General features: G+C 35.6%; 1 protein-coding gene across 1 annotated transcript in view; it reads right to left on the minus strand.

Annotated features, from left to right (window-relative positions):
* Positions 1-27663, minus strand: part of NOX4 (NADPH oxidase 4) — a 187914-nt gene that overhangs the window by 98271 nt on the left and 61980 nt on the right. Inside the window, exon 8 of the mRNA XM_054576412.1 lies at positions 25335-25415. Within this exon, the coding sequence (XP_054432387.1) occupies positions 25335-25415 (81 nt within the window). The remainder of the gene's footprint in view (positions 1-25334; positions 25416-27663) is intronic.

Raw genomic sequence — 27663 nt, forward strand, 5'->3', positions numbered from 1 at the left:
CATCTAAGTACTTTAATAACATTAATAAAGTATGTTTTAAGTACATCACAGTTATAATGATTTTACAAAGATAATATTTTAAAAGAACGAAAACTATAACATGAATAATGATACTCAATAGATCCACAGATGAGAGTCAGAAAAGCAAAGCCAAGACAGTCATGGTCAAATGCACCATCTATTCCATGTGATTATTCTCCTTCTTTTCCTTTTTACTTATATTCAATTCCCTTTCTTTCTGCTTTTTTTCTTTACATTTTTCTTTATAACTAGTCATGATGAAGTCATTAGCAAATAGTACATGTCAGGAACATCTGCATAGTGGGCTCTATTGCATAGTACTCATGATAAGCCACACACATATTTTTTAAAGTAATGCAGAAGACATGGCCTAGCTACAGAATAAATTAATGTATATTATACAAATGTGAGCCAAATACATAATCTTTCATAGAGTTCTAGCCATATAATACAATTGTTGTGGCATTATACTTGGAAACCATTAATTTGATTCAGCTTCCATTACAAGTAATAATTTCCCCCAACCTGTTGCTCCTATTGGCCATCCTGAGGGTAGTGGCTGAGAGCTGTGCAGGCCAAAATTCTCTGGCACTTACTACTGGCCAGAAGTTGAACAAACATTGACATAATGTTATTGGCACTATTCTAGGTGGTTCTACAAAGTTCAAAAAGGAGTCAAATCTACCCTTGCTGGTGTGGCCAGTGTATTGAGTGCCAGCCTGCAAACCTAAACGTTGTTGGTTCGATTCCCAGTCCAGGGTACATGCCTGGGTTGCAGGCCAGGTCCCCAGTGGGGGGTATGAGAGAGGCAAACACACATTAATGTTTCTCTCCCTCTCTTTCTCCTTCCCTTCCCCTCTCTAAAAATAAATAAATAAAATCATTTAAAAAAAGAAGTCAAATCTGGCTCCTAACCCTCCAGAAACATAATCTAATGGAAGACATCTTGGGAGAAGCTGAACAGAAGTTAGACCACAGATTGTAATTCGAATAGAGTATTTTAATAATAGGTTATTAATACATGGTAGACACTGGGCTAATACAGAGCAGTTTATATACATTTTACATTATCCTCACAACAACCGCACAAATTAGAAATCATTATTACCACCTTATAAATTAGGATATCATTTTAATGGGTTAAGTAATACCCCAGGGAACATAGCTGATAAGTGGCAGACCCAAGATTTGAACCCAGGTCTGACTCAAATTCTATGTCCTTCACCTCTCATTATACAGCATATTAGGAGATTAGATTCTAGCAACATATCTAATAAAAAGGTAAAAACGGGAATATTAATATGTATTAAGAAAGCATATCAGGATTTCTTTTAAACATCTCTTTATCACTTAAAACTTCAAAAGAAAATAATCATACAAAGGTAAATGTTTTTACTCCCATTACACAGATGAGGTATCAAAGGCTTTGTTTGGTTAAGAGATTAACTAAGTAGAAGTCAAAACATGGGATTCAAAAAGCTTGTGTCCCTAAATCCAAAAACCTATGTGAATCAAGGCAAATCCATTGGTTAAAGAAGTATTAAAAATCAAGGAAAGATGTTCAAATGAACAAAACTCTGGAAATAAGGTCAGACAGTGTATGCACGTGTGTGAGTGTGAGTGTGAGCGCTGGCAGGGGACTAATTAACATCAGGCAAAGGAATTTTATTTATTCCTTCTCTGAAGTCACTACAGTGTTCAGGCAAACACAACCCCATGTGCTAACAGTTTTCAGAATGATGAATGTTGTCACTATGCACTACAGATCTTCAGTCCAGCTCAGTCAAATAAACAATGTTGCTGTTCTTGGCATACAAAGTGGCATATAATATTCTACAATCCCTTTTAATTTTGAAATATTTATGTTATTTTAAGCTACTCTCAAGGAAAATTGCATAGGCTACCTTGTCTTAAAGCCCCATTAAAGTGTTCTTTTCTTTGTCTCAGTTTGTAACTATAGCCATCAAAGAAACACGCAAGAGAGAAAAGGTCTATAGACAAACAAAGACATCACACAAAACTCTCATTCATGAAAAAAAACGACTCAAGTAGGGAATCTCAAGTTATTTGGCTAAATGAGGTGCTAAGGACACAGACAGGTTCACAAGGAAGGACAGTGGTAAATTCTTAACTCACTATTGAGAGGACAGGTATTGAGCATGTCAAACAAATGCTCGATGCTTCAATGCCTATTTCCATAAACTTCACAACAAATTTGTACGGTAAAGATCAGTGGCTCCATCTTTCAATGAGGGACAATTTTTGGAGCCCTTGCCTTCAAGAAGCTTACAACTGTTTAGACATATCTTCTGTTTTTTATTGTTTATTGCAGTGTCCCAATTTTTTCCCCTTCACCCGCTCCACCCAGCCCGCCCTTCTAGCCTTCAGTCGATCTCCTCTCCGTTGCCCGTTTTTTATCGCACTGCTTTCCAACGGAACTTTCTTTGAGGGTGGAACTAGCCCAAATCTGTACCGTCCAACGTGGAAACCATGAGCTGCGTGTGGGTACTGAGCAACTGAAATGTGTCCAGGGCAGGCAAAAAAACTGCATTTTTCATATGATTTCATTTTAACTAATTTAAGTTGAATAGCCTTTTTTGCTCAATCCCTCCCCCCCCCGCCTCCCCCCTGTCCCTGCTTAAGGGAAAAAGGACTGATGGACATAGACAAAAGTACGGTGATTTCGGGGGAAGGGAGTGTAAGAGGACTAAATGGTAATGGAAAAAATACAACAAAATAAAAAAAAATAAATTGAATAGCCACAGCTTAACTATAACGGGTATAATCAGACATGAAGGCAACGATAACGAAAAGCAAAACGGTTAATGCTATACAGATATACAGTGACCTCTTAAGGGTAAATGAGATGATGAACTTCGATTATGACATTCTGGAAAGGGCTTCATGGAGGAAATAATGAAGGATGTAGAGACTCCCGTGGTTAGAGAGCAGGAGACTGGCACTGCAATATGTGGGAGCAAGATGAACAAAGGCACAAGGTTTCCATCCAAGTTAGAAGAAGGAGGCATGTCTTATTCATTTATATAAACCCCACGTGCCCACACTCACTGCCAAACCCTGCTGGCCCCCCAGCAAGTTTCTTGCACATAGGAAACCTTCGATGCATTTCTAGTGAATAGACTTTAAAAGCAAAAAATAACCACAGAATTTGTTTGAATATAGCAGTATATCTCACAGGTAAAATGTAGGGAACATTCTTGTATATGTGTACCGTATTTTTTGAAAATTAAATGATATATAATTTGAAAGCAAAAAACAGGAAGAGACAAAGATGTTACTGAATGGTGAACAGTCTCGCCAAGTAAAGGCGGTGATACAGTTGGGGATAGGAAATGGACACGCACAGAGCATGTGAGAACAGGGATGCTTATTGCTAATTTTTTTGGTTATAGCCTACTCTGTTCCAAAGGAGAGATTTTGAAGTCTCTTTGGAATGTTTAGTGTTCTAACAGGAGAAATCAAAGATTTTACGGTGTATCAAAATATAAGGTTGTAGATACTGTAGTTTTTGAACTCACAAGGATTTCAAGATTTGTTTTTAACACTCAATAGTGTTTCCAAAAATAGGTTTTTCTTTTTTCCTTGAAAAGACATGGTTATACTATCACTTTTGACTTTTTAATGACTGGCTGTAACAAAGTCATAAAAAGTACAGTACACAGAATATGTCCTAGCGGTTACGGCATACAAACCATAAAAAATACATTATGGCAAAGGTTAACTATTACTGTACAAAATACCATCCCCACTGAAAGAAGAATCACACAATCACCGCTACTTTCATGGCATGTATACATTTCTCATAAATGTAGTGTCATTCATGCTACTTCTATGTTTGTGGTCATTTTAATCCTTCTATAAAGTGGAGAAAAAAAATTCTTGCCCTATGAGGAAACTATTTTTTTCCCTAGAATTCTATAACACATAAAATGTCTCTACTCTTTACAGAAAAAATATATATATATAACAACTTGTTTCTCAAAGTTCTTTTTTACTTTGCTTCAAGTACAAAAAAAGAGCTTAAGAATATACACTCAAATTCAATTATTTCAAAACCCAATGGAATTCACTGGATTCTGTACTCCACTTGAATGTACACTACTTATGGTCAAAAATATGTCCTGTGCTTCTGTTATTTTTCTGGTGCCCAGAACAGTGCCTATAATACATAGAAATGATTCAGTGAATATTCATTGAATGAATGAGTGAATGACTGGAAGTGTATATACAAATTTTTGTAGTGGCTGCTGATGAAACACATGATTGAAAAGTCTCTGGTTTTAACAAACACAGAAGTGAGTTTGAACCATATTCTAACTTCAGATAAGATGTCTTGATTTTGCAAATGGTATTTAGAACAATAAATCATGTATGTACATTCACCATTGTAAGAAATAGCTTTAAATCAGTCTGCAAGTTACATCATCCCTCTTCACCTCCCGATACTGTTCAATTCAAATCCAGTACCAAATCCAATCTGAGATCTTAGCCCTGACCTTGACCCTGAGCCAATTCTAACTTAAGCAGACAAGTTTTCGAGAGTCAATCCTTCCTATTAGCAGCACCTAGAAATAGAGTGCTTTTCTAAGCTAGGCATTTAATGTGCCTCAAAAAACCCCTCATCACCTGGGTACCCATCAAACCAAAGTCTTTACTCTCATCCCCACTTTGATCTAGCCAGGTTCTTGCCACTACATTCTTTCCTGGGAGCTTGCTACCGACACCTGACTGTACTTGCATCCTGAAGCTTGATCTGAGCATGTATTGTGTCTAGCTCTTACTGTTGGCTCTGCCCAAGGTATGGGACTGGGCAGCAAATGCAGGGCCAGCAACATAGGTGTGTGACCTGTGCACTCTCATGAGACCCTGCTCTCACAAAGGCCCTGTGATTTGTTCAATGATCTGTTGTCAGTATCTTAAAATATTTAATAATTTTTGAAGAAGGGATCCCATATTTTCATTTGGCATTGACCCCTGCAAATTAAGTCGCCTGCTACAGACACTATGCAGCCAGCAAAACTACATCTTGGAGTGGAAGAGCATAGGATCAAGACATGAGAACCATCCCAAAATGTGTGAATTAAATCATTTTACTAAGTTTCCTCAGCTGAAAAAGAGAGTCAGCACCTGTTACCTTCTACTTTATTGTTATATTAAAGTAAGGGTTTTGTTCTCTTGGAAAGAAAAAAATATGTAAGCAGCCAATATTTCTTAGCATGTCCTCTACTTTCAAGCTTTATTAAAATGGCAGTGAGAGAGAAAACACTAAAGTACCAAAAACATTTCTTAAAATAAATGTAGTCCCTGATCCTTCTCCTTCCTTCCTATTTCTCATCCTGTACTTCCAGCCAGAACCACTTGTTATTATAAATAAGTTCCCAAGGGAAAAACTGAGGTTAAAATTATGTAAAAAAATATTTGGTCTAAGGCTCACTATTTCAATTAAAGCAAAGTCATAGTTTAGAAGATTAAAATTCAATGGAAAATGTAGCTTACAGTATAAAAGAATTTATGTATATGAAAATGTTCTATCTATCTATACATATGGTATCCTTAAGGGAGAAAAATACCATATGAACTCAACTCCCACCCCCAACTAGCTTTCAGAATAAACTATCAGCAAAAATAAATCTGTTTTTACATACAAATTAATCCTATGAATGGGAAATTATAAGAGGGAAACACTCACATGTGTCTTATAGGTCATAGCTTTAGAACATTATATTTATTAACATATGGGAAATACGTAAGTAGTATTATATGAGGGGATTTGGATTTTAGACAATTTCTCAGTAATTTTATTCATTTTATATATTTAAGTGAAAAAAATTTAAAACCAAAACAAATGGTTAAAACCAAAACAAATGGAAAGAAAACAAATAAAAATAAATGAGTTTTTTCCTTCTGTGTTCCAAAGAATTTTTACCCACAGAGGTACACAAAAATCCCCAACAAAAATGTGCCAGTCTGCAATACAACCAAAATAGTCGAGACTTAATAGCTAATACCTCTAGCACTGGAGTTGTTATACAAGTTTCCATAATAACTTATTACCTAGATAACACTAAATATAAGTGACAATCCCAAAATGGGAATCCAAGTTACATTTAAATAAATATACAAATTAATTTTTATCACTATCTGCAATAAAAGTTGGAGGGAAATTGGAAGGGCCTAAAAGAACAACACATTTCCAGCTAAAAGCCAATTAATATAATTCCACTTAATCTAGTACATATTGATGATTTGTGAAAGGGATTCCATTGATAAAAACAGGTAAAAACATTCCTACCCTCAAAAGCGTTTTAGTTCACCTAGGATAAATCACTTTGTTGTATTTTCTCTTTCATGCTGGAACTCAAAACACACACAAAGTGGGTAAACAGAAGAGAACACTGGAATTTTCCACAATTCAACTACAACTTCAGCTATAATCTTACTTTTTCCCTTATACTTAAGGTTTTATATAGTGTATAATATTCTGTACTTCTGGATATATGGGGTCAGTTTATCTTCCTCCTGGATATTTTTAAAAGAGTACATGTGTAGGTTCTTTTTTACTTTTTTCCTATACAATTTTTATTCTCATCTTTTATGTTGGTAGCAATGGCACATGCCACCCTGAAGCTTGGTGACTTTAAAAGGTGTGGAAATTTGTTCTCTCAATGAATAGCTACAAAGACAACATGGCAATAAAGAAAACTGATAAGAGTGTCTCTTCCACTGTATTTCTATTGACTCTAGTCTAGAACCTAGCTTTTTAATCCTTGTTTCTAAATTATGTGGAAGAATTTTGGAGATTAAAAATACAACATAAATATAATTTTACTATTAGATTGATTAATAAATCTATATTATTTATTAGGTTAGGTTATAAAGTTATATTATGTGCTATAATGAGGTTGTACATTTTAAGAAATAGTTATAAAGCAGTGCCAAAAAGAGAGCATTTTCTTCTGTTTTCTTGGAGAATAATATTTTACCTTCAAAGCCTCAGAATCTATATAATGTAGCAAAGTTGAATTGCTTATTTAAAACACACAAGCATATACATATACGCACTCACCAATTTATAAAGATAAATTGGGATGATATCCTAAATCTCTACATGACATGAATATATTTCATTTGTAAACAAGAGAACCTTCTGAACCATGAATAAATTAATTATTCTCAAAAAAGGGTGAGGATTGAATGTTTAGATTCTGAAGTCAAACTGTGGTTTCAATCCCAAGCCTTCTCAAGTACTAACTGGGTGAAATTGGGTAGTCGTCTTTTTTTTTAATTTTTCAATAACAGCACATTTAATACCATTCTGCGTCAGTTTCAGATGTACAGCAAGCCTTCCAGAAAACCATGCATTTCAAAGAGTGGTCCCCATACTACGCCCACCAGGCTCCATTCATATTTACCGTGATATTATTGACTATATACCCTATGCTACAATCCACAACCCTGTGGCTATTCTTTAACTACCAAATTTGTACTGTTTAATCCACTTACCTTTTTCCTCCAGCCCCCTAAACCTCTCCCTTCTGACAGCTGTCAGTCTGTTCTTTGTATCTAATTTAATTTCCTATGCCTCATTTTCTTATCTCTAAAGTGAAGACAATAGCGTACTTACTTCAAGGTGCTATATTTAATAAAAAAAGTATGTGTATACATATATATGTGTGTATACATAAAGTGCCAATAAAAGTACTTCTAACATATTAAATATTATGTAAACTTTGGAAGTTATTATAAATGTTATCATCGTTATCCTCTAAAATGATGGTACAGTGCGATTTATAAGTCTGTATCTGTATTTGTTTACTAAGTTCTCCTTACAGTTGCCTTCATAATGAGGAAAAATTTAACTCAGTCTTTCTTATTTTTCCCACAAATCCATTGTTTTTAACTCTGTATAAAACATAAGCAGGAGAAATAAGTAAATGTAATATATTAACTGTCTAGTGAAAAATACAGCTTTAACAGGCCTCATTCAGTTCAGTTACTTTTAACTTCCTTTGGGCAGTATACAGCTTTGGGAATCATTGAGACTATATATCCTGGATTTGTATTTGCAAATATATATATTTGTATTCAGAAATCCATGGATTCCCTGCATTCATTCAATGATGCTTAGAGATTATGAATCCAAATTGAGAACAATCTATTGAAGAAGTGTAACTTTGCGGCAGAAACAATAGGCATTAAATTTATAATAATTATGTCAGACACATCAGAAATTAAGCATCTAGAAAGTAATCAGAAAAGATCATCTTTAAGTGATGGATAATACACTAAAGATTTAGCCATAATCACGGACACACAAATCCTCAACCTTCTACCCACCATGTTAGAAGATATCCAATTATAATCTCTAAAGAAGGACAAAGCTAGGCAAATCCACTGTATTTACTATTTTAAGGTTCTGGACTCCAAAATACCCATGGAGAGTATTTGAGGTAAGGTCTCCTTTTGTGAATCTGGCTCTAGGCCTGCTTAACTGGCACTAGGAATAGGTAGAATAACCATATATGCAGGTTTACCCACACTCACAGCTTAATTATTAATGGTATCCCATTTCATTTTCAGAAGTGTCTGCTTTGAAAAACAAATTATACAGTCACTTCAAATCAAGAGGCAAGGAAAAAAAACTGAAGAGAAAATATAGGAAAATAAATTTTTCTCCTTCATTGCTAAAATAGAATTTGCTTAACATACAACCTCTGGTCCTCTGTTTACCTGGGCTTCATTCACCAAGTTTCCATTTGACATTCTAATAAGAGCAGGTGCCTCTCCCCAGTAGGAAGATCACACAAGCCTCTCCTGCCACATCAGTGTGGGCAAAAAGAGCGCTCAGTGCAAATGGCTCTAAAAGAGAAGATACTTGGGAATCGGCAACTTCCAACACTTAATTAATATTTCATAAATACCTCCATCCTCCAATAATATATTCTTAATTTCCTCCTCCTAGGGGCAAAGAAGAGGGAGGATAAGCCAGTACAACAAGCCTGCCCTCTTAAATCTTGGTCTAGCCCTGGTTAACTCTTGAGGCTAAACTCCTATGAAGCTGGCCGTGACTCTGGTTCATTAATGTTGACAAAGCCTTCCCACTGTGTTGCCTGGCTTTATGAATAAATTTTTAGAAACATGCACACAGAAAACCATTCCTTTAAAATTCCCTAGACAAAATGATTCATGTAGAATATAAATCATGCTCTAAAATAAACTCTTGCCAGCAAGTAGTCCCAAAGAGCAGAGAGTTCTGTTTAAAAGAATAATCCAAGTAATCATTTATATAATAAAATATGGTCTGGGAAGTTCAGCAGAGCTGGCACAAGAAATTATTTACACTATTAATTGGCCCATGTTGCCATTCATACATTTTAGAAGGACCTTCCTTTTCTCTTTTTCAGAATTATCACATTATAATTCATCCTTTGTGAAAATATAAAAATAAAGTACAGTTACTGCTCACACAACACTCCAGAGCTAAGGCCAGTGGGCGTGGCGACTGTGGTAGGATTGAGAGGTAAGTGTGCCAGATCTCACTTACAGTGCAATCCCCCCACATGCCTTTGAAAGGAGCAGGGTAAGGCTCTCTAGTCTGAGGCTCCCTAACATTCTTAATTGCTTTTCCCTCCAACACCCCTTTTATCAGTAAGTAAGAATAGCTGTATAACCCCTCCTGATATTTTGAAATGAAGATGAGGAAAGAAACATTCAGTTACATTCATCTCTGGGAAGAGGAAACAATTTTGGCCCCTCTCTGCAGCCCAAATGTTCTATGAATTGAAATATCTTTAATACGGCATGCAAATAGCAACCTCTTAGAAAGACGTGTTGAAAGCTAGAAGAAAAAATTCCTAGGGAGGAGGTTTGTCTTGCAAGTCCCAAGGTAAACACTTATTATCAAAATCAACTGAATTTGAGACTGAACAATGTTATAAAAATTGTTGCTCTTTCAAACAATACTCTATTCTTTGGGTTTTCTCAGTTGAATGTATTCGGCTGACATTGGTTGATAACACTACATAGGTTTCACGTGTACAATTCTATAGTACATTATCTGTATATTGTGTGTTCACCTCTCCAAGTCAAGTCTCCTTCCATCACCATTTATCCACCCTATATCCTCTTCTACCTCCTCCAACTCTTTCTCTCTTGTAATAACCATACAGATGTCTATGAAGGTTTTTTTTGTTTGTTTGTTTTTTGTGGACTTTTTATGCATAATCCCTTTACCTTTTTCACCCAACCTTGCAACACCCCTCCCCTCTCTGCTGGCTGTCAGTCCATTCTCTGTCTCTATGAGAATGTTTCCATTTTATTCATTAGATTCACATATGAGTGAACTAATATGATACTTGTTTTTCTCTGACTGGTTTATTTCACTTAGTGTAATACTCTTCAGGTCCATTCATGCTGTCACAAAGGTTAAGATTCTCTTCTTTTTTACGGCTGAGTTGTATCCCAGTGTGTAAATATACTACAACTTTTTTATCTACGCATCTACTGATGGACACCTGGGCTGCTTCTGTATCTTGGCTATGGTGAATAATACTGCAGTGAACCTGGGGGTGCTTATATTCTTTCAAATTAGTGTTTCAGGTTTCTTCACATACATTCCTAGAAGTGGAATCACTGGGTCATAAGGCAGTTATACTTTTAATTTTTTTGTGAAAATTCCATACTACTTTCCACAATGGCGGAACCAATCTACATTCCCAACTACAGTGCATGAGGGTTACTTTTCCCCTTAACAACACCTGTTGTTTGTTGATTGATTGACGATAGCCTTTCTGACAGGTGTGAGGTGATATGTCATTGTGTTTTTAATTTGCATTTTCTAATGATTAGAGACATTGACCATCTTTTCATATATCTATTGGCCATCTGCATGTCCTCTTTAAAAAATTGTCTATTCTGGTCCTTCGTCCATTTTTTAATTTCATTGTTTATTTTCTTGATGTTGAGTTGTGTAAGTTCTTTATAAATTTTGGAAATTAACTCCTTATCATATATACCACTGGTGAATATGTTCTCCCATCTAGTGGCTTTTTTTTTAACATTGTTGTTGGTTTCCTTTGCTATGCAAAAACTTTTAAGCTTGATGCAGTCTCATTTATTTTTTCTTTTGTTTCTCTTACTCAAAGCAATATATCAGAAAAAAATATTGCCACAAGAAATGTCCAAGATTGTACTGCGTTTGTTCCCTTCTGGGAGTTTTATGGTTTCGAATCTAACATTTAAGTCTTTAACCTCAAAGAATCTTCTATTGACCTGCTAAGCGGTTTTCATTGTATGTTCATTAAATTACTTTGTTGACAGGAAAATTTGGGCTCTTCAAAAGTGCTGTATTTTTCTACTCCCAGCACCAAGCTGGATTTAGAGCTAAATTATAGAGCAATCAACCTCTATGACCAACTGAAGGACAGCTGACAAGAGTATTATAACCAAGGATTTATAGAAAAAGCCACGTAGAAACTGATAAGAATAAGCCAGAGACATAGAGAAGGCTGGCCCTGCACCTGCGTGCAGCAGCTCAGAAGCCAGTGGGATATCCAAATGCAAATGTCCTCTATGAGGAATGTAGAGTCTCAGCCCCACAACAGGATCCCCAACTAAGAGAACCAGGAATGGGAAGAAAAGCCTGCATAGCATCAGGTACTGAAAATTAGCAGGAACTTTATCCACCTAGAACAGGAGGGAGTCTGCTGAAAACTCAGGTGTTCTCTTAAAGGGCCAATGCACAGGATCTTGCTCTTGGACACTCACCTGTGGCTCTGGTAGAGGAAGAGTGACTCAGGGCATGCAAAAGTCATAAAGAAAAGATCTGGGTGTCATTGCCCTAAGGCAAGATCTGAAGCGTCATCCACTGAGATCCCTGTCCTAAGTCTTTATCCTACATCATCTTCAGGTGCCATTTTCCCAGGGTCAAGCACTTCTATTCTTACAGCAACAGCTTTGGGAGTACACTAACCTGGACCTCCAACTACTGGCGATACAACTCTGCCAAGCTTGAGTCCTGCAGAAAGGTCTCCTGGCTGCAATGAGCAGGGACCTTTGATGAACTCTTTTTCTGGAGAAGCTTTAGGCAGACACTCAGACAGTCTTTGAGCTGTATGGGTTTGGAATGAAGGCCAGTCTTGCCCCACTCCTACAGAACTGGCCAGCACAACCTTCATGGGAGACTATTTTGGTCTGTACTCCCAAGTCCCTGTCACCCCGACCTGCTGAGCTCAGCCCTGCAAAGGGATTGGAGTGCTGTACAAAACTGGGACTTTTGGAGCTCTTCTCCCTGGGAGCCTCTTGATGGGGACTCAGACAGGTGCTGGATTGTGGAGTGCTGTTGTGGGGGGACCAACCTTCTCCACCCTATGAGTACATCCAGCACCACTCCCCACAACAGGAGACTCACCTTCCAACTGCCAGTGGCTCAACTCTGCTGAGCTGCCCCCTGCAGAGGGTCCGGATGGCTGCACTCAACCTAAACCTGAAGAGAGATTCTTCTGGGGAAGCTAAGGCCAGAGACTCAGACAGAGACTGAGTAGTATGGCTCTAAAGTAGAAGTTACTTATGGTCCATTGAATGCCTGACAATGCTGCCCTCAAGAAAGAGACACACTAGCTCCATACTTCTGACCCTGAGCACCCCACTCTATTGAGCTCGTGCCTTGTGGAAGAGACTGTGGTTTGCGTCCAGGCTGGGCCCACTCTACAGTCTCTCTTTGGAAGGCTCCTGGAGGAAGACCAGGCAACCTCAGAAGGTGGCAAAGTAGCTGACACATGGAGGTGGACCTCTGGGAGGCTTTTTTAATCCACCCCCAGGTCAGAGCTGCAGGAAGCTGACCCTTGTGCACAGCTTGGCCCCCTCCCACACACAGCCACAAACAGTGAATAGCAAGGTAGCTCAAGACAGGTAGCCCAAGGCTTGTAACACACAATGTCTAATTTTGATCTGCACAAGAACTCAGCCCAAGTGGACCCAGAACCAACACAACCAGTGATGGGCTTCAGACCACACCAGAGTTCAACCCGACTAGCCACACAAATGGTTCAGCTAAAGGGGAACTCTGGCAGGCACTAGAGCCTGCCAGGAACAAAGCCACTGCAGGGAGCAGCCACTGAACAGTGACTCATATACGGTAATCAAGGTTTTTCCTGATAGTTAGTGACTGCCTGAGAATTAACTCCACCCATGAATGGGCCAACAGCATTCAAGATTCAACTCCAATGGGAGGATGTACATAATGCAGAAGAAACATACCTGGAACACTGAACTCAGGTGATTTGGAAGATTGCTCCACTGAGTCCCATAAGACACCTACACCATAAATCCATCATAGCAGTTTGGGAATCATAGCAGATCAACCTAATACACAGAGACAAACACAGAAGACAGGCAAAAATGGGAAGACAAAGAAATATGCCCCAGGTGAAAGAACAAGAGAAATTCCAAGATAAAGGATTAAATGAAGTTAATGAACTTCCAGCCAAGATGGAGGCATAGGTAGATATACTTTGCCTCCTTGCACAACCAAAAGAAGGACAACAAATTTAAAAACAAAAAAATAACCAAAACTGCCAGGAAATCTAACTGTATGGAAGTCTGACAACCAAGGAGTTAAAGAAGAAACATTTTCATTCAGACTAGTAGGAGGGGCTGAGGCAGGCAGCTGGCACGGTAAGGATGCACAGCAAGGTGGCAGCTTGAGGACCAGGGGGCAAGGCAGCAGCTGGCAGACCAGGCAGTCCCACATCTGCATGCGGATAAACTGGGAGGAACAGCTGGGGAGTGAGACAGACCGAGCAACCCAGGGTTCCAGCGTGGGGAAATGAAGCCTCAAAACCTCTGGCTGTAAAAACCTGTGAATGTTGCAGCGACGGCAGACAGGTCCACAGGAGGGTCCGTTGGAGAGAACACAGGGTCCTAGCATGTACACAAGCCCACTTACCCGGGAATCAGCACCTGAAAAGGCACAATCAACTTGTGGAAAGCAAGAGAAGCAACGGAAAGTGGGCGAGCCAGGCAATCCACATTGTTCCCTCTCTGATCCATCCCCCACATACAGTGCCACAACACAGAGATCTGGGTTGCCCTACCCTGGTGAATACCTAAGGCTCCACCCCTTACAATGTAACAGGTGTGCCAAGACAAAGAAATAAAGCCCAATTAAAAGAACAGATCAAAACTCCAGAAAAAGAACTAGGTGACATGGAGACAGCCAATCTATCAGATGCAGAGTGCAAAACACTGGTAATCAGGACGTTCACAGAACTGGTTGAGTATGGTCGCAAAACAGAGGCAAATGTGAAGGTTATGTAAAGTGAAATAAAGCAAAATATACAGGGAACCAACAGTAAAAGGCAGAGAACCAACATTAAAGGGCAGGAAACTGGGACTCAAACCAACAATTTGGAACAGAAGGATGAAATAAACATTCAACCAGAAAAGAATGAAGAAACAAGAATTCAAAAAAAATGAGGAGAGGATTAGGAACCTCTGGTACAGCTTTAAACATTCCAACGTCCAAATCATAGGGGTACTGGAAGGAGAAGAAGAAGAGCAAGAAATTTAAAACTTGTTTGAAAAAAATAATGAAGAACTTCCCCAATCTAGCAAAGGAAATATACTTCTAGGAAGTCAAGGAAGCTCAGAGAGTCCCAAAGAGGTTGGAACAAGGTAGCACACACCAAGTCACATCATAATTACATTACCCAAGATTAAAGATAAGGAAAGAATCTTAAAAGGAGCAAAAGAAGAGAGTTGCCTACAAAGGAGTTCCCACAGACTATCAGCTGATTTCTCAAAAGAAACCTTGCAGGCAAGAAGGGGCTGGAAAGAAGTATCAAGGACCTATATCCAAGATTATTCTATTCAGCAAAGCTATCATTTAGAATGGAAGGGCAGACAAAGTGTTTCCCAAATAAGGTAAAGTTACACGAGTTCATCATCACCAAGCCCTTATTATATGAAATGTTAAAGGGACTTATCTAAGAAAAAGAAGAAAATCAAAACAATGAACAGTAAAACGGCAATTCACAAATATCAACAACTGAACCTAAAAACAAACAAACAAACAAACTAAGCAAACAACTAGAACAGGATCACAGAAATGGTGATCAGTGGGAAGGAGAAGGGGTGAGAACAGGGGAAAGGGCACAGGGAATAAGAAGTATAAATGGTAGGTACAAAATAGACAGGGGGAGGTTAAGAATAGTATAGGAAATGGAGAAGCCAAAGAACTTATATGTATGACCCACGGACATGAACTAAGGCGAGAGGGAATGCTGAGGGGAGGGGAGGTGCAGGGCAGAGGGGAATAAAGAGGAGGAAAAAAAAGGGACAAATTTAATAGCATAATCAATAAAATGAATTTTAATAAAGAATTAAATGAAATGGAAACAACTAAGATGCCAGATGCAGAGTTTTATCTCCATTAAAACAATGGAGATAAGGATGCTCAAAGACTTTAAGGGCAGAATGGATACTCTCAGTGAGAACATAAAGAGCTGGTAAGCATAAAAAGGACATAGAAACCATAAAAAAGTCAGAAATGAAGAATACACTAAAAGGAATCAACAGTAGGTTAGATGACACAGAGGACTGAATCAGCAGTTTAGAGGACAAGATAACAGAAAATACCCAAGCAGAGCAACAAAAAAGAAGAATTTCAAAAAATGTGGAAAGTCTAAGGGACCTCTGGGACAACATCTGCATTATAGGAGTATTAGAAGGAGAAAAGAGTAAGCAAGGAACCATGAACCTGTTTGGAGAAATAATGGCTGAAAACTTCCCTAACCTGGTAAAGAAAAAAGAGACACAAGTCCAGAAAACACAGAGTCCCAAACAAGATGGTCCCAAAGAGATGCACAACAAGAAGCATATTAATTAAAATAACGATGGTTAAAGAGAGAATCTTTATAGCAGCAAGAAAAAGATAGTTAGCTACCAACAACAGATCTCCAATAAGGCTTTCAGCTGACTTCTCAACAGATACACTTTAGGCCAGAAGGAACTGACATGAAATATTCAAAGTGATGAAAAGCAAAGAAAGACCTACAACCAAGACTAATTTACCCAGCAAGGCTATTACTTAAAATTGAAGAATAAAAAGCTTCCAGACCAAAAAAAAAAAAAAAAAAAAAAAACCCTAAAGGAGTTCCTTAACAACAAAACAAGTATTGCAAGAATTTTTAAAGGCCCTTATTTAAGAAAAAGAAAAAGAAAAAAGTAGAGAGAGAAAAACAGGTATAAAAAATAAAACAGCAATAAAAAAGTACCTATCAATAATAACTCTAAATGTAAATCGACTGAATGTTCCAATCAAAAGACACAGGGTAGTCGAATGGATAAGAAAGCATGGCCATATAAATGCTGTCTACAAGAGACCCCCCTCAGAATAAAAGATATATACAGAGTAAAAGTTAAAAGCTAGAAAAATATATTCAATGCAAATAGAAACAAAGAAAAATCTCAGGTAGCAATACTTATATCTGAAAAAAGAGTTCAAAACAAAGGTCGTAACAAGAGACAAAGGAGGACACAACATAATGCTAAACAGATAGATTCAACAAGAGGATATAACCCTTGTAAACATACAGGAACCAAACACAGGAGCACCTAAAATCTTGGTGGACATTAAAGGAGAGACCAACAGTAATACAGTCATAATAAGGGATTTTAACACCCCATTGATATCAATGGATAGACCTTCCAGACCAAAAAAAAAAAAGGAAAAGAAAAATCAATAAGGCAAAACAACTTTAAATGACATGCTAGACCCAATAGATATAATTGATATTTACAGGACATTTCATCCCAAAGCAGTAGAATATACATTCTTTTCAAGTGACACAGAACATTCTGTAGGATAGACCACATGTTAGGAAACAAAACAAGTCTTAATAAATTCAAGCAGACTGAAATCATATCTAGTATCACCTCTGATCACAATGGTATAAAACTAAAAATCAATTACTTAAAAAAACTGCAAAACACTCAAACACATGGAGGCTATTAAACATAATAACATGCTATTAAACAATGAACAGACCAATAACAACTAATAAAATTACGGAAGTAATCAAAAAACTCCCAGCAAACAAAAGTCCTGCACCAGACGGCTTCACAGGTGGATTTTACAAGTCATTCAAAGAAGAATTAACACCTATCCTTTTCCAAATATTCCAAAAAAATTCAAGAGGAGAAAGGCTTCCAAGTTCTTTTTACGAGGCCAGTATTATCCTACTTCCAAAATAAGATAAAGATGCTACAAAGAAAGAAAATGTTGTCCAATATCCCCAATAAACATAGATGCTAAAATTCCCCCCAAAATATTAGCAAACTGGATCCAGCAATACTTCAAAAAGATCATACACCATTATCACATGGGATTTATTCTGGGGATGCAAGGTTGGTACAATATTCACAAATTAATAAACATGATACACCACATACAATGAATAATAAAACTTACATTATCATATCAATAGATGCAAAAAAGCATTTCATAAAATCCAGCACCCATTTAGATAAAAACACTAAGCAAAGTGGGAAAAGAGGAAACATCTTAACCTAATAAAGGCCATATATGACAAACCTACAGCTAACAGCACACTCAATGGGCAAAATATAAAAGCATTTCCCTTAAGACAAGGAACAAGACAGGGCTGTCCACTTTCATCACTCTTATTCAACACAGTTTTGGAGGTCCTAGCCAAAGTGGTCAGACAATAAGAAATAAAAGACATCCAAAATGGAATAAAAGAAATAAACTGTCACTTTTTTGCAGATGACATAATATCATATTGAAAAAACACTAAAAACTTCATCAAAAAAAGACTACTAGGATAATTGAATTCAGTAACATAGCAGGATATAAAATTAATATTCAGAGATTAGTGGCAATTTTATACACCATAATGAACTATCAGAAAGAGAAACTAAGAAAATCCCATTTACAATAGCAAAAATAATAATAATAATAATAATAATAATAATAAGGTACCTAGGAATAAATTTAACCAAGGAAAATATCAGTAGTCAGAAAATTATAGACTATGGAAGAAAAAAACTGAGGAAGGCACAAATAAATGGAAGTATATGCAATGTTCATAGATAGGAAGAATTAACATCTCTAAAATTCTGTACTACCTAAAGCACTCTATGGATTCAACATAATTCTTGTTAAAATACCAAAGGCATACCTTATAGACTAGAAAAAATATTCCAGAAATTAATATTTAAATGTAAATGGATTAAATATGCCAATCAAAAGACATAATACAGCTGAATGGATAAGAAATATGCCCATATACATGCTGTCTACAAGAGACCCACCTCAGAATAAAAGATACATACAGAATAAAAGTTAAGGGGTAGAAAAATATATTCAATGAAAATAGAAACAAAGAATAATCTCAGGTAGCAATACTTATATCTGAAAAAACAGAGTTCAAAACAAAGCTATAACAAAAGACTCTAAATAGACTCAGCAATTTTGAGAAAAAACAACAAACTTGGAGGTATCACACTACCTGATATCAAACTATACTATAAGGCCATAGTAATCAAAATAGCATGGTAATGACATAAAAACTAGCATTACAGATCAATGGAACAAAATAGAGAGCACAGAAACAAATCCACTCCTTGCTGGTCAATTAACATCTGCCAAAGGAAGCAAAAACAAAAAATGGGGCAAAGATAGTTTATTCAATAACTGCTGTTGGGAAAGTTGGACAGATATATGCAAAAAACGAAACTAGACCACCTTCTTATACCATACACAAGAATAAACTCAAAATGGATTAAAGGCTTAAATGTAAATCACAAAACCATAAAAATCCTAGAACAAAACACAGTCAGCAAAAATCAGACAGCTCTCAAAGCAATATTTTTGCCAACATATCTCCTCAGGCAAGGGTAACAAAAGAAATAATAAACAAATGGGACTATATTAACTGAAAAAGCTTTTGCAAATCAAAGGAAGCCATCAAAAAAATAAAAGACAACCCACTGAATGAGAACATATTTGCCAATGATACATCCTATAAGGAGTTAATTTCCAAAATGTATGAAGAACTCATACAATTCAACATTAAGGAAACAAAGAACACAATTAAAAAATGGGCAAATGACCTCAATAGACACTTCTTAAGGAGGACATACAGATGGCCAATAGACATATGAAAAGATGCTCAGCATCACTAATTATCAGAGGAATGCAAACTAAAACCACATTGAGATTATCACCTCACACCACTCAGAATGTCTATTGTCAATAAATCAACAAACAACAAGTGCTAGCAAGGACATGGAGAAAGGCAACCCTTGTGCACTGTTAGTAGGAATGCAGATTGGTAGAGGCAGTGTGGAAGGAAGTATGGAATTTACACAAAAAACTAAAAGTGTAACTACCTTATGATGCATTGATTCCCCATTTGGGAATTTATCCAAGAAATCTGAAACACTAACTCAAAAGAATAAATATACACCTATGTTCACTGCAGTGTTAATTACAATAGCCAAGATTTGGAAGCAGCCCAGGTGCCCATCAGTAGATAAGTAGATAAAAACGCTGTGGTACATTTACACAACGGTATATGACAGCCATAAAAAAGAAGGGAATCTTAACCTTTGGGACAGCGTGAATGGAGGTAAAGAGTACTACACTACGTGAAACAAGCCAGTCAGAGAAAGACAAATACTGTACGATTTCACTTACACGTGGAATCTAATGAACAAAATAAACCAACAAGCAAAATAGAAACAGAGTCAACAGAGCCATAGATATAGAGAACAGGCTAGTAGCTGTCAAAGGGGTGGGGGTCAGGGAGGCTGGGTGAAAAAAGTGAAGGATTAAGGAAAAAACCATACACAGGCAACAGTATGGTGATTGCCAGGGGGAAGGGAGGTGGTGGGATATAGAAGAGGGTAAAGGGGGGATAAATGATCGGAAAGAGACTTGATTTTTTGTGGTGAGTGCACAATGCACTACGCAAATGATGTGTTATAGAGTTGTACACTTTTTTAAAAAAGATTTATTTATTTTTAGACAGAGGGGGAGGGAGGGAGAAAGAAAGGGAGAGAAACATCAGCGTGTGGTTGCCTCTCTCATGCCCCCTACCAGGGCCTGGCCAACAAACCAAGCATGTGCCCTGACTGGGAATCAAACCGGTGACCCTTTTGTTCGCAGGCCGGCACTCAGTACACTGAGCCACACCAGCCAGGGCAAGTTGTACACTTTTTTTTGCAAATGTACAGCATGAGGTTTCACGTTTTCCCTTCTTACACATATTTCTGCAGACAGTGGAGCTTATTCAGCATTGGGAAGGAGGTACCATAGTTTGTGCTGGGGTGCTCTGAACTCAGGCATCAGGGAAAGTGGCAAGTTGCAGTAATGACAATTTTCATTTGATGACCTGTCCTCAGTTATAAAATTCACTGACATAAAATGAATCACTCTTGATGGAGTGTCACTGTTGTTGAAGTTTCCAGAGGCCAAAGGGATGCTTGGCATCTTCCAATGTCCTTGTGGATGTGATAATTTTACTAAACAATGTCACCCCAATAAATTTAATTTTAAAAGTTTTTAAAAAGTGCTATCTCATTTTCAACAATTGAAAAAAAACGCTGATTTTTCAGTTAACTGTGGAGTTTCTACCTCATACAGGTATTAGCATTGGTACAAGTATTTCTGCCTACTAGTATTTATTGAGTATGTGTATATTCTGCCTACAATAGTATTGAATACATTTACTTATATAAACCTGAGATAATCCTATGATGATTTTATTAATCCCATCTAGTAAACAAGAAAAAAAGGACAGATTATCTGACAAAGTCATACAGCTTTTAAGTATTGTAGCTGTTTAATGGCCAGGCTATACTGATGTCTTGGAAAGGAAAATTAAATTTCAAAGATCTGCCTGAACCCTGAAAAGAAACATCTAAATTTAATGTAAATGAAATGTGTTTTTTCAGGGTGTCATGCAATACATTTGCTTATAAATAATAAAAAATATCTAAAACATTGGTAACAGGAATGCAAACTAGAGGAAATAAGGGCACGAATAATCATGGAACAAGGTAACTGCACCTTAAATATATTGATTGCAATATTTGAAGTAAAGAAGGTAAGACTTCCATTTTGCCAACATCAGATCACATATCCCAAGAGCCTGCATTTAGTTTGGTTTCCAGCTTTAAAAGCAATACAGGGAAGCCATGCCAAACTGAGGCCAGCATAATGTAGTGGTTAGGAATGTGGGCTTAGGAATCTGATACCTAGGTTCAAACTCACGCTCCTCTTAATTACCACAACTTTTAGCAAGTTACCTCACCTCTCACTGCCCCCCTGTTCTCTCACAGGAATAACAGCAGCAGCAGCAGCAGCAGCAGCAGCAGCAGATTTTACCAGGGTTGTTGGGAGGATTTAACAAAATCAAACATCAGTAAGACACATGACAAGTACTGAATGAATTTTAACTATTGGAGGAAGTTTATAATGATGGTGAGACTTGAAATATCATTCAAGAAACAAATGAAGAGAATTTAGGGAGAGTGACTCAGTTTCCAAGTCCTCTGCAATGACAGATTTTTAAATCCACCCAGAAATTAATGTAAAATAAATTCTGGTTCTAAAGATAAAGAACTTTGTGTAACTTACAGCTTCACAAAGACAGAATGGGCTCTTCAGAATTAAATATTTACTTATACAAATGTATTTGAAAAAATAAATTAAAATAAAATTTAAAAAAAAAGAAAAAAGAAAATAAGTTAGAAAATAAATAAATAAATATTTACTTAGACATACTATAGGGGACACTTATAGTCTTAGTCAAGGCAACCTTTAAGCTTCCTTCAAAATTAGAGATTCTATGAAAATAAAAGTGACCTTAGAAAATCATGAAACAATTGCTCTTCTTATTGCAAATTGTTTATATAGAGAAATTAGCAATTTCTAATCACTTCATCCTTAAAGCCTAAAATTTTCTAAAATTTCTAGCCTACATTGATCCTTTAATTCCCTAAATTACTAGAATTATTGAAAATAAAAACTTAAAGCACATTGTTTAACAGAAATCTCAATATAAAGCCAAGAAACTTGTTTTGAATAGCTACACTTTACTCATGGAACCAAAATCTAGAGAATGAAATTATCAAGGCATTTCATAGGTAAATATATGTCTAAGTCCGCAACATTGGCACAAAAGATAATACCATCAACAGATTTACTTACAGACAGATCCTTTAGCAATTAAAAAAAAATATTTTGAGAAATATTCTATTTTGAGAAAGCCGCAAGATTTATCCGTAGTAATTTTTGCCACAGCAGAAACATAATCAATGTAGTTTTTTTCTAAATTAAGGTTTATAGTGTTTTAAACTTTTAAGTTATAAGATGCATGAGTTCCAAGAATCTTATATGTGGCATGGTAACTACAGTTAATAATACTGTTTTGTATATTTGAAATTTGCTTATACCATAGATATTAAGTGTTCTCACCAGGAAAAAAAGCAAGGTTAAACATAAAAACAAACAAAACTATGTGATGTGATGAATGTGTTAATTTGTTTTCTTGTGGTAATAATTTCACAACATATATATATATATATATCATTAAATTGTATACTTTAAATAATATACTTTTATTAGTCAATTATACTTTAATAAAAAATTAAACTTGATTGAAAAATGCGCACTCTAGAATGCCTGTAGTATTGTGTTTTTGTTGCATAACTCTTAGTATTAGGATAATTGTTTTCATTTCTACCAATAATATGTAAAGAACTACTACTTCAGTTGGAATAATAAGTTGATCATATATAATAAAGCCTGTAGATTCCTTTTGTTATTTCTTTGTATAAAGTCACTTCCTGTTTATGACCATTGTTCATACAAAAAACATAAAAAATTAACTATGCCTTCTTTAACTTCCAAAAAAAAAGGAGAAAGAACTCTCAATATAATCCTTTTAAATATAAGTCTACATGAACTTCTGAACCTTAAAAAAATGACTCTGTTTTGAATTGCAAAGAAACAGATTTTTTTCAGTTTTAACTTAATATAACATAAAGGCCAAAGAATGCATAATTAAGTATATAAACAAATAATTGCATTTTTCTCTCATCTGTTATAGGTGGGAGATCACAATAAAGATATTAACCCTTTAAAGAAATCTTAACACCAAATTTTGAGAAATACAGAACTCTCCTAGTTGTAAAAAAACATGAGTTTTTAAGTCAGAATGTCTGCATTTAAATCCAGAATTCATCATTAAGTAATCTTTAGCATTACGTAAAGTAAACTTTACTTACTCTCTTTAAAACTCAGTTTTCCCACCTGTAAAGGGGGTTTTACATTATTATGTATCCTTATAAAATTACGATCCTTTAATGAAATAAAGCATCTAAATAATTGTGAATTTCTACTTGGAATATAGTAAGCATTATATAATTGTTTTAAATAACTATTATCATTTGTAGCATTTGCTTATTCATAGCCCATTTTATGATAATAGCTCTGGGAAGGCAAACAAAGATTCAAAGAACAGAATGTAACGCAGATTTTATCTACCACAGGCTTTCTTGGTGTCCTAATTCTCCATAGAATGTGTTATCCTTACCAAGGGAAAAGAATGGAACTCAGGGTGTTCATCAACCATGGCCTTTCTTGTGAGGTAGGAATGGCTATCTGGAAGTCGAGATTATGATGTGTGGCCATTTTTCGGATACTCTACATACAGGGGTGTCCAAACTTTTGGCATCTCTGGGCCACACTGGAAGAAGAGTTGTCTTGGACCACACATTAAATACACTGTAACACGTAATCACAAAAAAAACTCATAATGTTTTAAGTAAATTTATGATTTTGTGTTGGGCCACATTCACAGCCATCATGGGGTGCATGCGGCCCATGGGCCACAGGTTCGACACCCCTGGTTGAACTATGGTACAGAACAAATTAAACCAGGACCAATGAAACAGAGATACATATAATACTGTTTTCCAAATCAGTGGTCTCCAAAGTCATGGGGGAAAAAATTTGAACATGCACCCTGGCTATTCTATATAATTATGTATATGACCTAATGTACTGACAAAGCACATTATAAAACATTCTGAAGAAAGGATAAACAGAAAGCCTGAACCATTCTCCACTTTCCCTGGGAACATTTGGGGTTAAGGTAAATGGCAAATGCCAGCTGTGTCACTAGTCAATATCATTGGTGTTTATTATTGGTGAAATGTATCTGGACCACAAGGGCTGTGAGTGAACTATAAAATCATTTTAGGACTCACAGACCTTGGCTTCCTACAAGCAGTGTATTCTTAAAACTGAGGTCATCCCTTGAGGAGACGTGGGCTATAACCTAGATACTGGTTCCTGTGGAGTATGATCCTTACCCAAAGCAAATAGTCCATGTTTAGCTATACAGTCTTCTCATCTTAAAAGTGAGTTACTACCTTGGGGATGAGGGAAAGGAGAAAGGAAATTGTTCCTGAACATTAATAGGCACTGCCATTACAGAAGCACCTGACATCATCCTGTTGACCTTCCATGTTTCCTTTACTGTATCCTTCTGCTAAATGAAGTGAATCTGCAGATCTGACACCTACTGTGTCGTATTAGTGTGAATGTCAAGACAAAACCACAAGTCTACTCTAGTGATCATGCAGTTATATGTAGAAGCAAGTTTCTTCCTCTGATCTAATGGATTATTTTACGCACCATAGTTTTGAGAACACTGCTTGGGTTCCCATACTTTTCAGAATATTGGATTATATTCTTTGTAACAAGCTTAGAATATATTCTTTATTTCCTTTGTGATTTTCTGGTGTTTTTGACAACTTTACCTTTGTTCATCGTAAATCTTTAGCTTTCTTTGCAACTATTATTGCCTCTAGGCCTTTCTAAACTAAAATCTGGTAACTCCATCATTACAAATTCTGCAGCAGAGAGACATAAGGAATTACTGAAAATATAAATACTACAGTATCTTCTAGAAGTTAACTTCATACTTTCTTAAAGAAGTTATCAAGATATAGCTAAAAAGAACTTTAAAAATTATAACATTGTAGGACAAGTAACTGTCTTTCAATTTTAATATACTTTTATACTAGTTCCATAAAACATGCCATACTAAAAATAAAATTATTTCTTCCATTCTTGACACTACCCTCAATTCCTAGTAACCAAATAATTTTACCGCTCTGTATGAAAATTCCTGCAGATATATCTTGCATTACCCATTTTAAGCACGCATTTTAAAAAATATTTCTTTATAGCTTACCCTGAAACATGCAACATCAGTAGCATGTAGAAGACAAAGAAGAGATTATGAGTGTACCAGAAGATGTCATACTGAGAAACTCTGGAAAAACAAAGAACTTAGTTTCAATGTCATTCCATTTAGTTTACATTCCATCTCACTAAACAGATTGTGCATTTCAAATACATCACAATTTAAGAAAGTTCAACTATGGGTTCATCTGAGATCTACCTATTATACCAAAGTATTTGCATACCATGCAGAGAGAACTGACAAAAATTATAAATAATCCAATCATTTGAAGGCTTTTCTTATTTGAAATAAAAACACATAGAAATAATTGAAATAAGTTGTTTTCTTAAACATATTATGATGTAAGGCTAACAAGCAGTTATAGTCTGCTCATACGTAATTTTGCTGCCCTTTTTATCAATAGTCTCAATTTTCAAATGATTTCTAAAACAACTAAGGTTCCTACTCCAATAAATATTTTGAGAGTCATTTAAAGAAAACTCTAATTGAGAGAAATTAAAGAAATGTTCATTAAAGTTTTATATTCATTTCCTGGACAGTGTATAATTTAAAAACAACTCTTCGTTGTTACTGTCCTGCAGAACAGTGAGTCTGAAAATGCAGGAGTATGATAAACACAATCTATAGAATGTTTAAGAAAAGGAAAAAATTAACATAATTTATATGTCTGGGTGGATATTAATATATTAGAATCTTGGAGGTAGAGCACAGGTATTTGTAAAAGCTTCCGAGGACATTCACATACAACCCCTAGATCCTTTTAGAACCCCTGATGTAAGCAATGACCAACTGATTCATATTTACTTCATTCAGATTTTGCTATCATAAATGAAATCATTAACATCCTTGTAACATATGCCTTTTTTGCATACATATAACTCTTTTTTAATCTAAATTCCTACAAATGGAATTGCTAGGTCAAAGGGCACACATTTGCAATGCTTTTGATACACACTTCCCATGGCTCTCTGAAAACATGTTTATCAATTACAAATCTAACTTGAGAATAGGAATGCCTTTTTTCCCCAAACCCAGGCTCCACTTTATAACTTTTCATTATTTTGTATAAGTGGAATTGGGTATTATTTCATTTGTGTATTACACACTTTTAATTATTCTATTACTTAACTATTCATATTTCCTCATGGAATTTTCTTTCATTGTTGTGAGTAAACTATTCAATTTAAGAATATACTAGTTCCACATAATTGCAATAAAAAGTTGTCAAATAGCATGATCACTTTGTTAAATTTAATAAGTAAACAAACCAAATAACCTATCTTGGATTTTGATTGGAATTGCAACAAACAAAATAATTGAAGAATAACTCCCTTTTTTCATTATATAGTTTTTATTTAAATCTCTACATTTTTTTCTCGGTGAAGTTTTGTTGTTTTTCTATATAGCTTTCACTTAGATCTTTATAAGTTTATTCATAGATATTTTATGTTCTTGTTGCAACGATTAGTGGAATCTTTTTATTTTATTCAATTTTCAAACTGATAATAGCTATTATATAAAAGAGCAATTTTTAATGTTTGTTTTGTATTCATTTACTTATTTCAACTATTTTATTTGATATAACACTATTTTTTCCACAATTCTCTTGGATTTCCTGGCTAGACAATTACATCTCCCTTTCTGGAATTAATGATAATTTGTTGCTGCATTCTTTTTAATAATTCTAAATGTTTAATTTCTTATCATATGTAAATAATGACATGCTTTAATGGAATTAAACTATCTCTTTGGCTTTTTCATGACTTTCTTAGGAATGTATCTCATATTTCATTGGTAAGTATGATCTCAGTTCTGGTTTTTATATTTTTAGTTAACTCTTATTATTTTAATTCAGAATTAAGAGTTCAAATTTAACAACTGCCATTTCAAAGTTTATTGAGATGAGAAAATATGTTAGTATTATTGTCATTTGTTAGTAGAATATATTACTTATTTTAATAATTTATAAATATTGAATAATTTGTGAATTATTAGACAAAATTCAATGCCAGAAATCAAATACCGAAGTCATATTTATTCACCTGATTTCTCTAATGTTTTTTCCTAACTAGTAAAGAAAAAAATAGAAAAAAATTGTCTCCCTGATCCATTTAAGAATTTCATGATTCTCACAATGAAGCTTGGAGAAAAGCAGTTAGTTTTATAATCTCTTTTAAACAAATGAAAAAATTAACAATTAAGACACAGTCACCAAACTATTTATGTAATAGCTCAGTTGAGAAAAAAAGCTGACTTTAAAAAAAAAGCTCTTTATATTCCATCTTACAATACATCACGCAATTGAGGATTCTTTTTT

Source organism: Pteronotus mesoamericanus, unplaced genomic scaffold, assembly GCF_021234165.1.
Source record: "Pteronotus mesoamericanus isolate MK-2021 breed Mesoamerican mustached bat unplaced genomic scaffold, CSHL_Meso_final contig_33, whole genome shotgun sequence".
Lineage (NCBI taxonomy): Eukaryota > Metazoa > Chordata > Mammalia > Chiroptera > Mormoopidae > Pteronotus > Pteronotus mesoamericanus.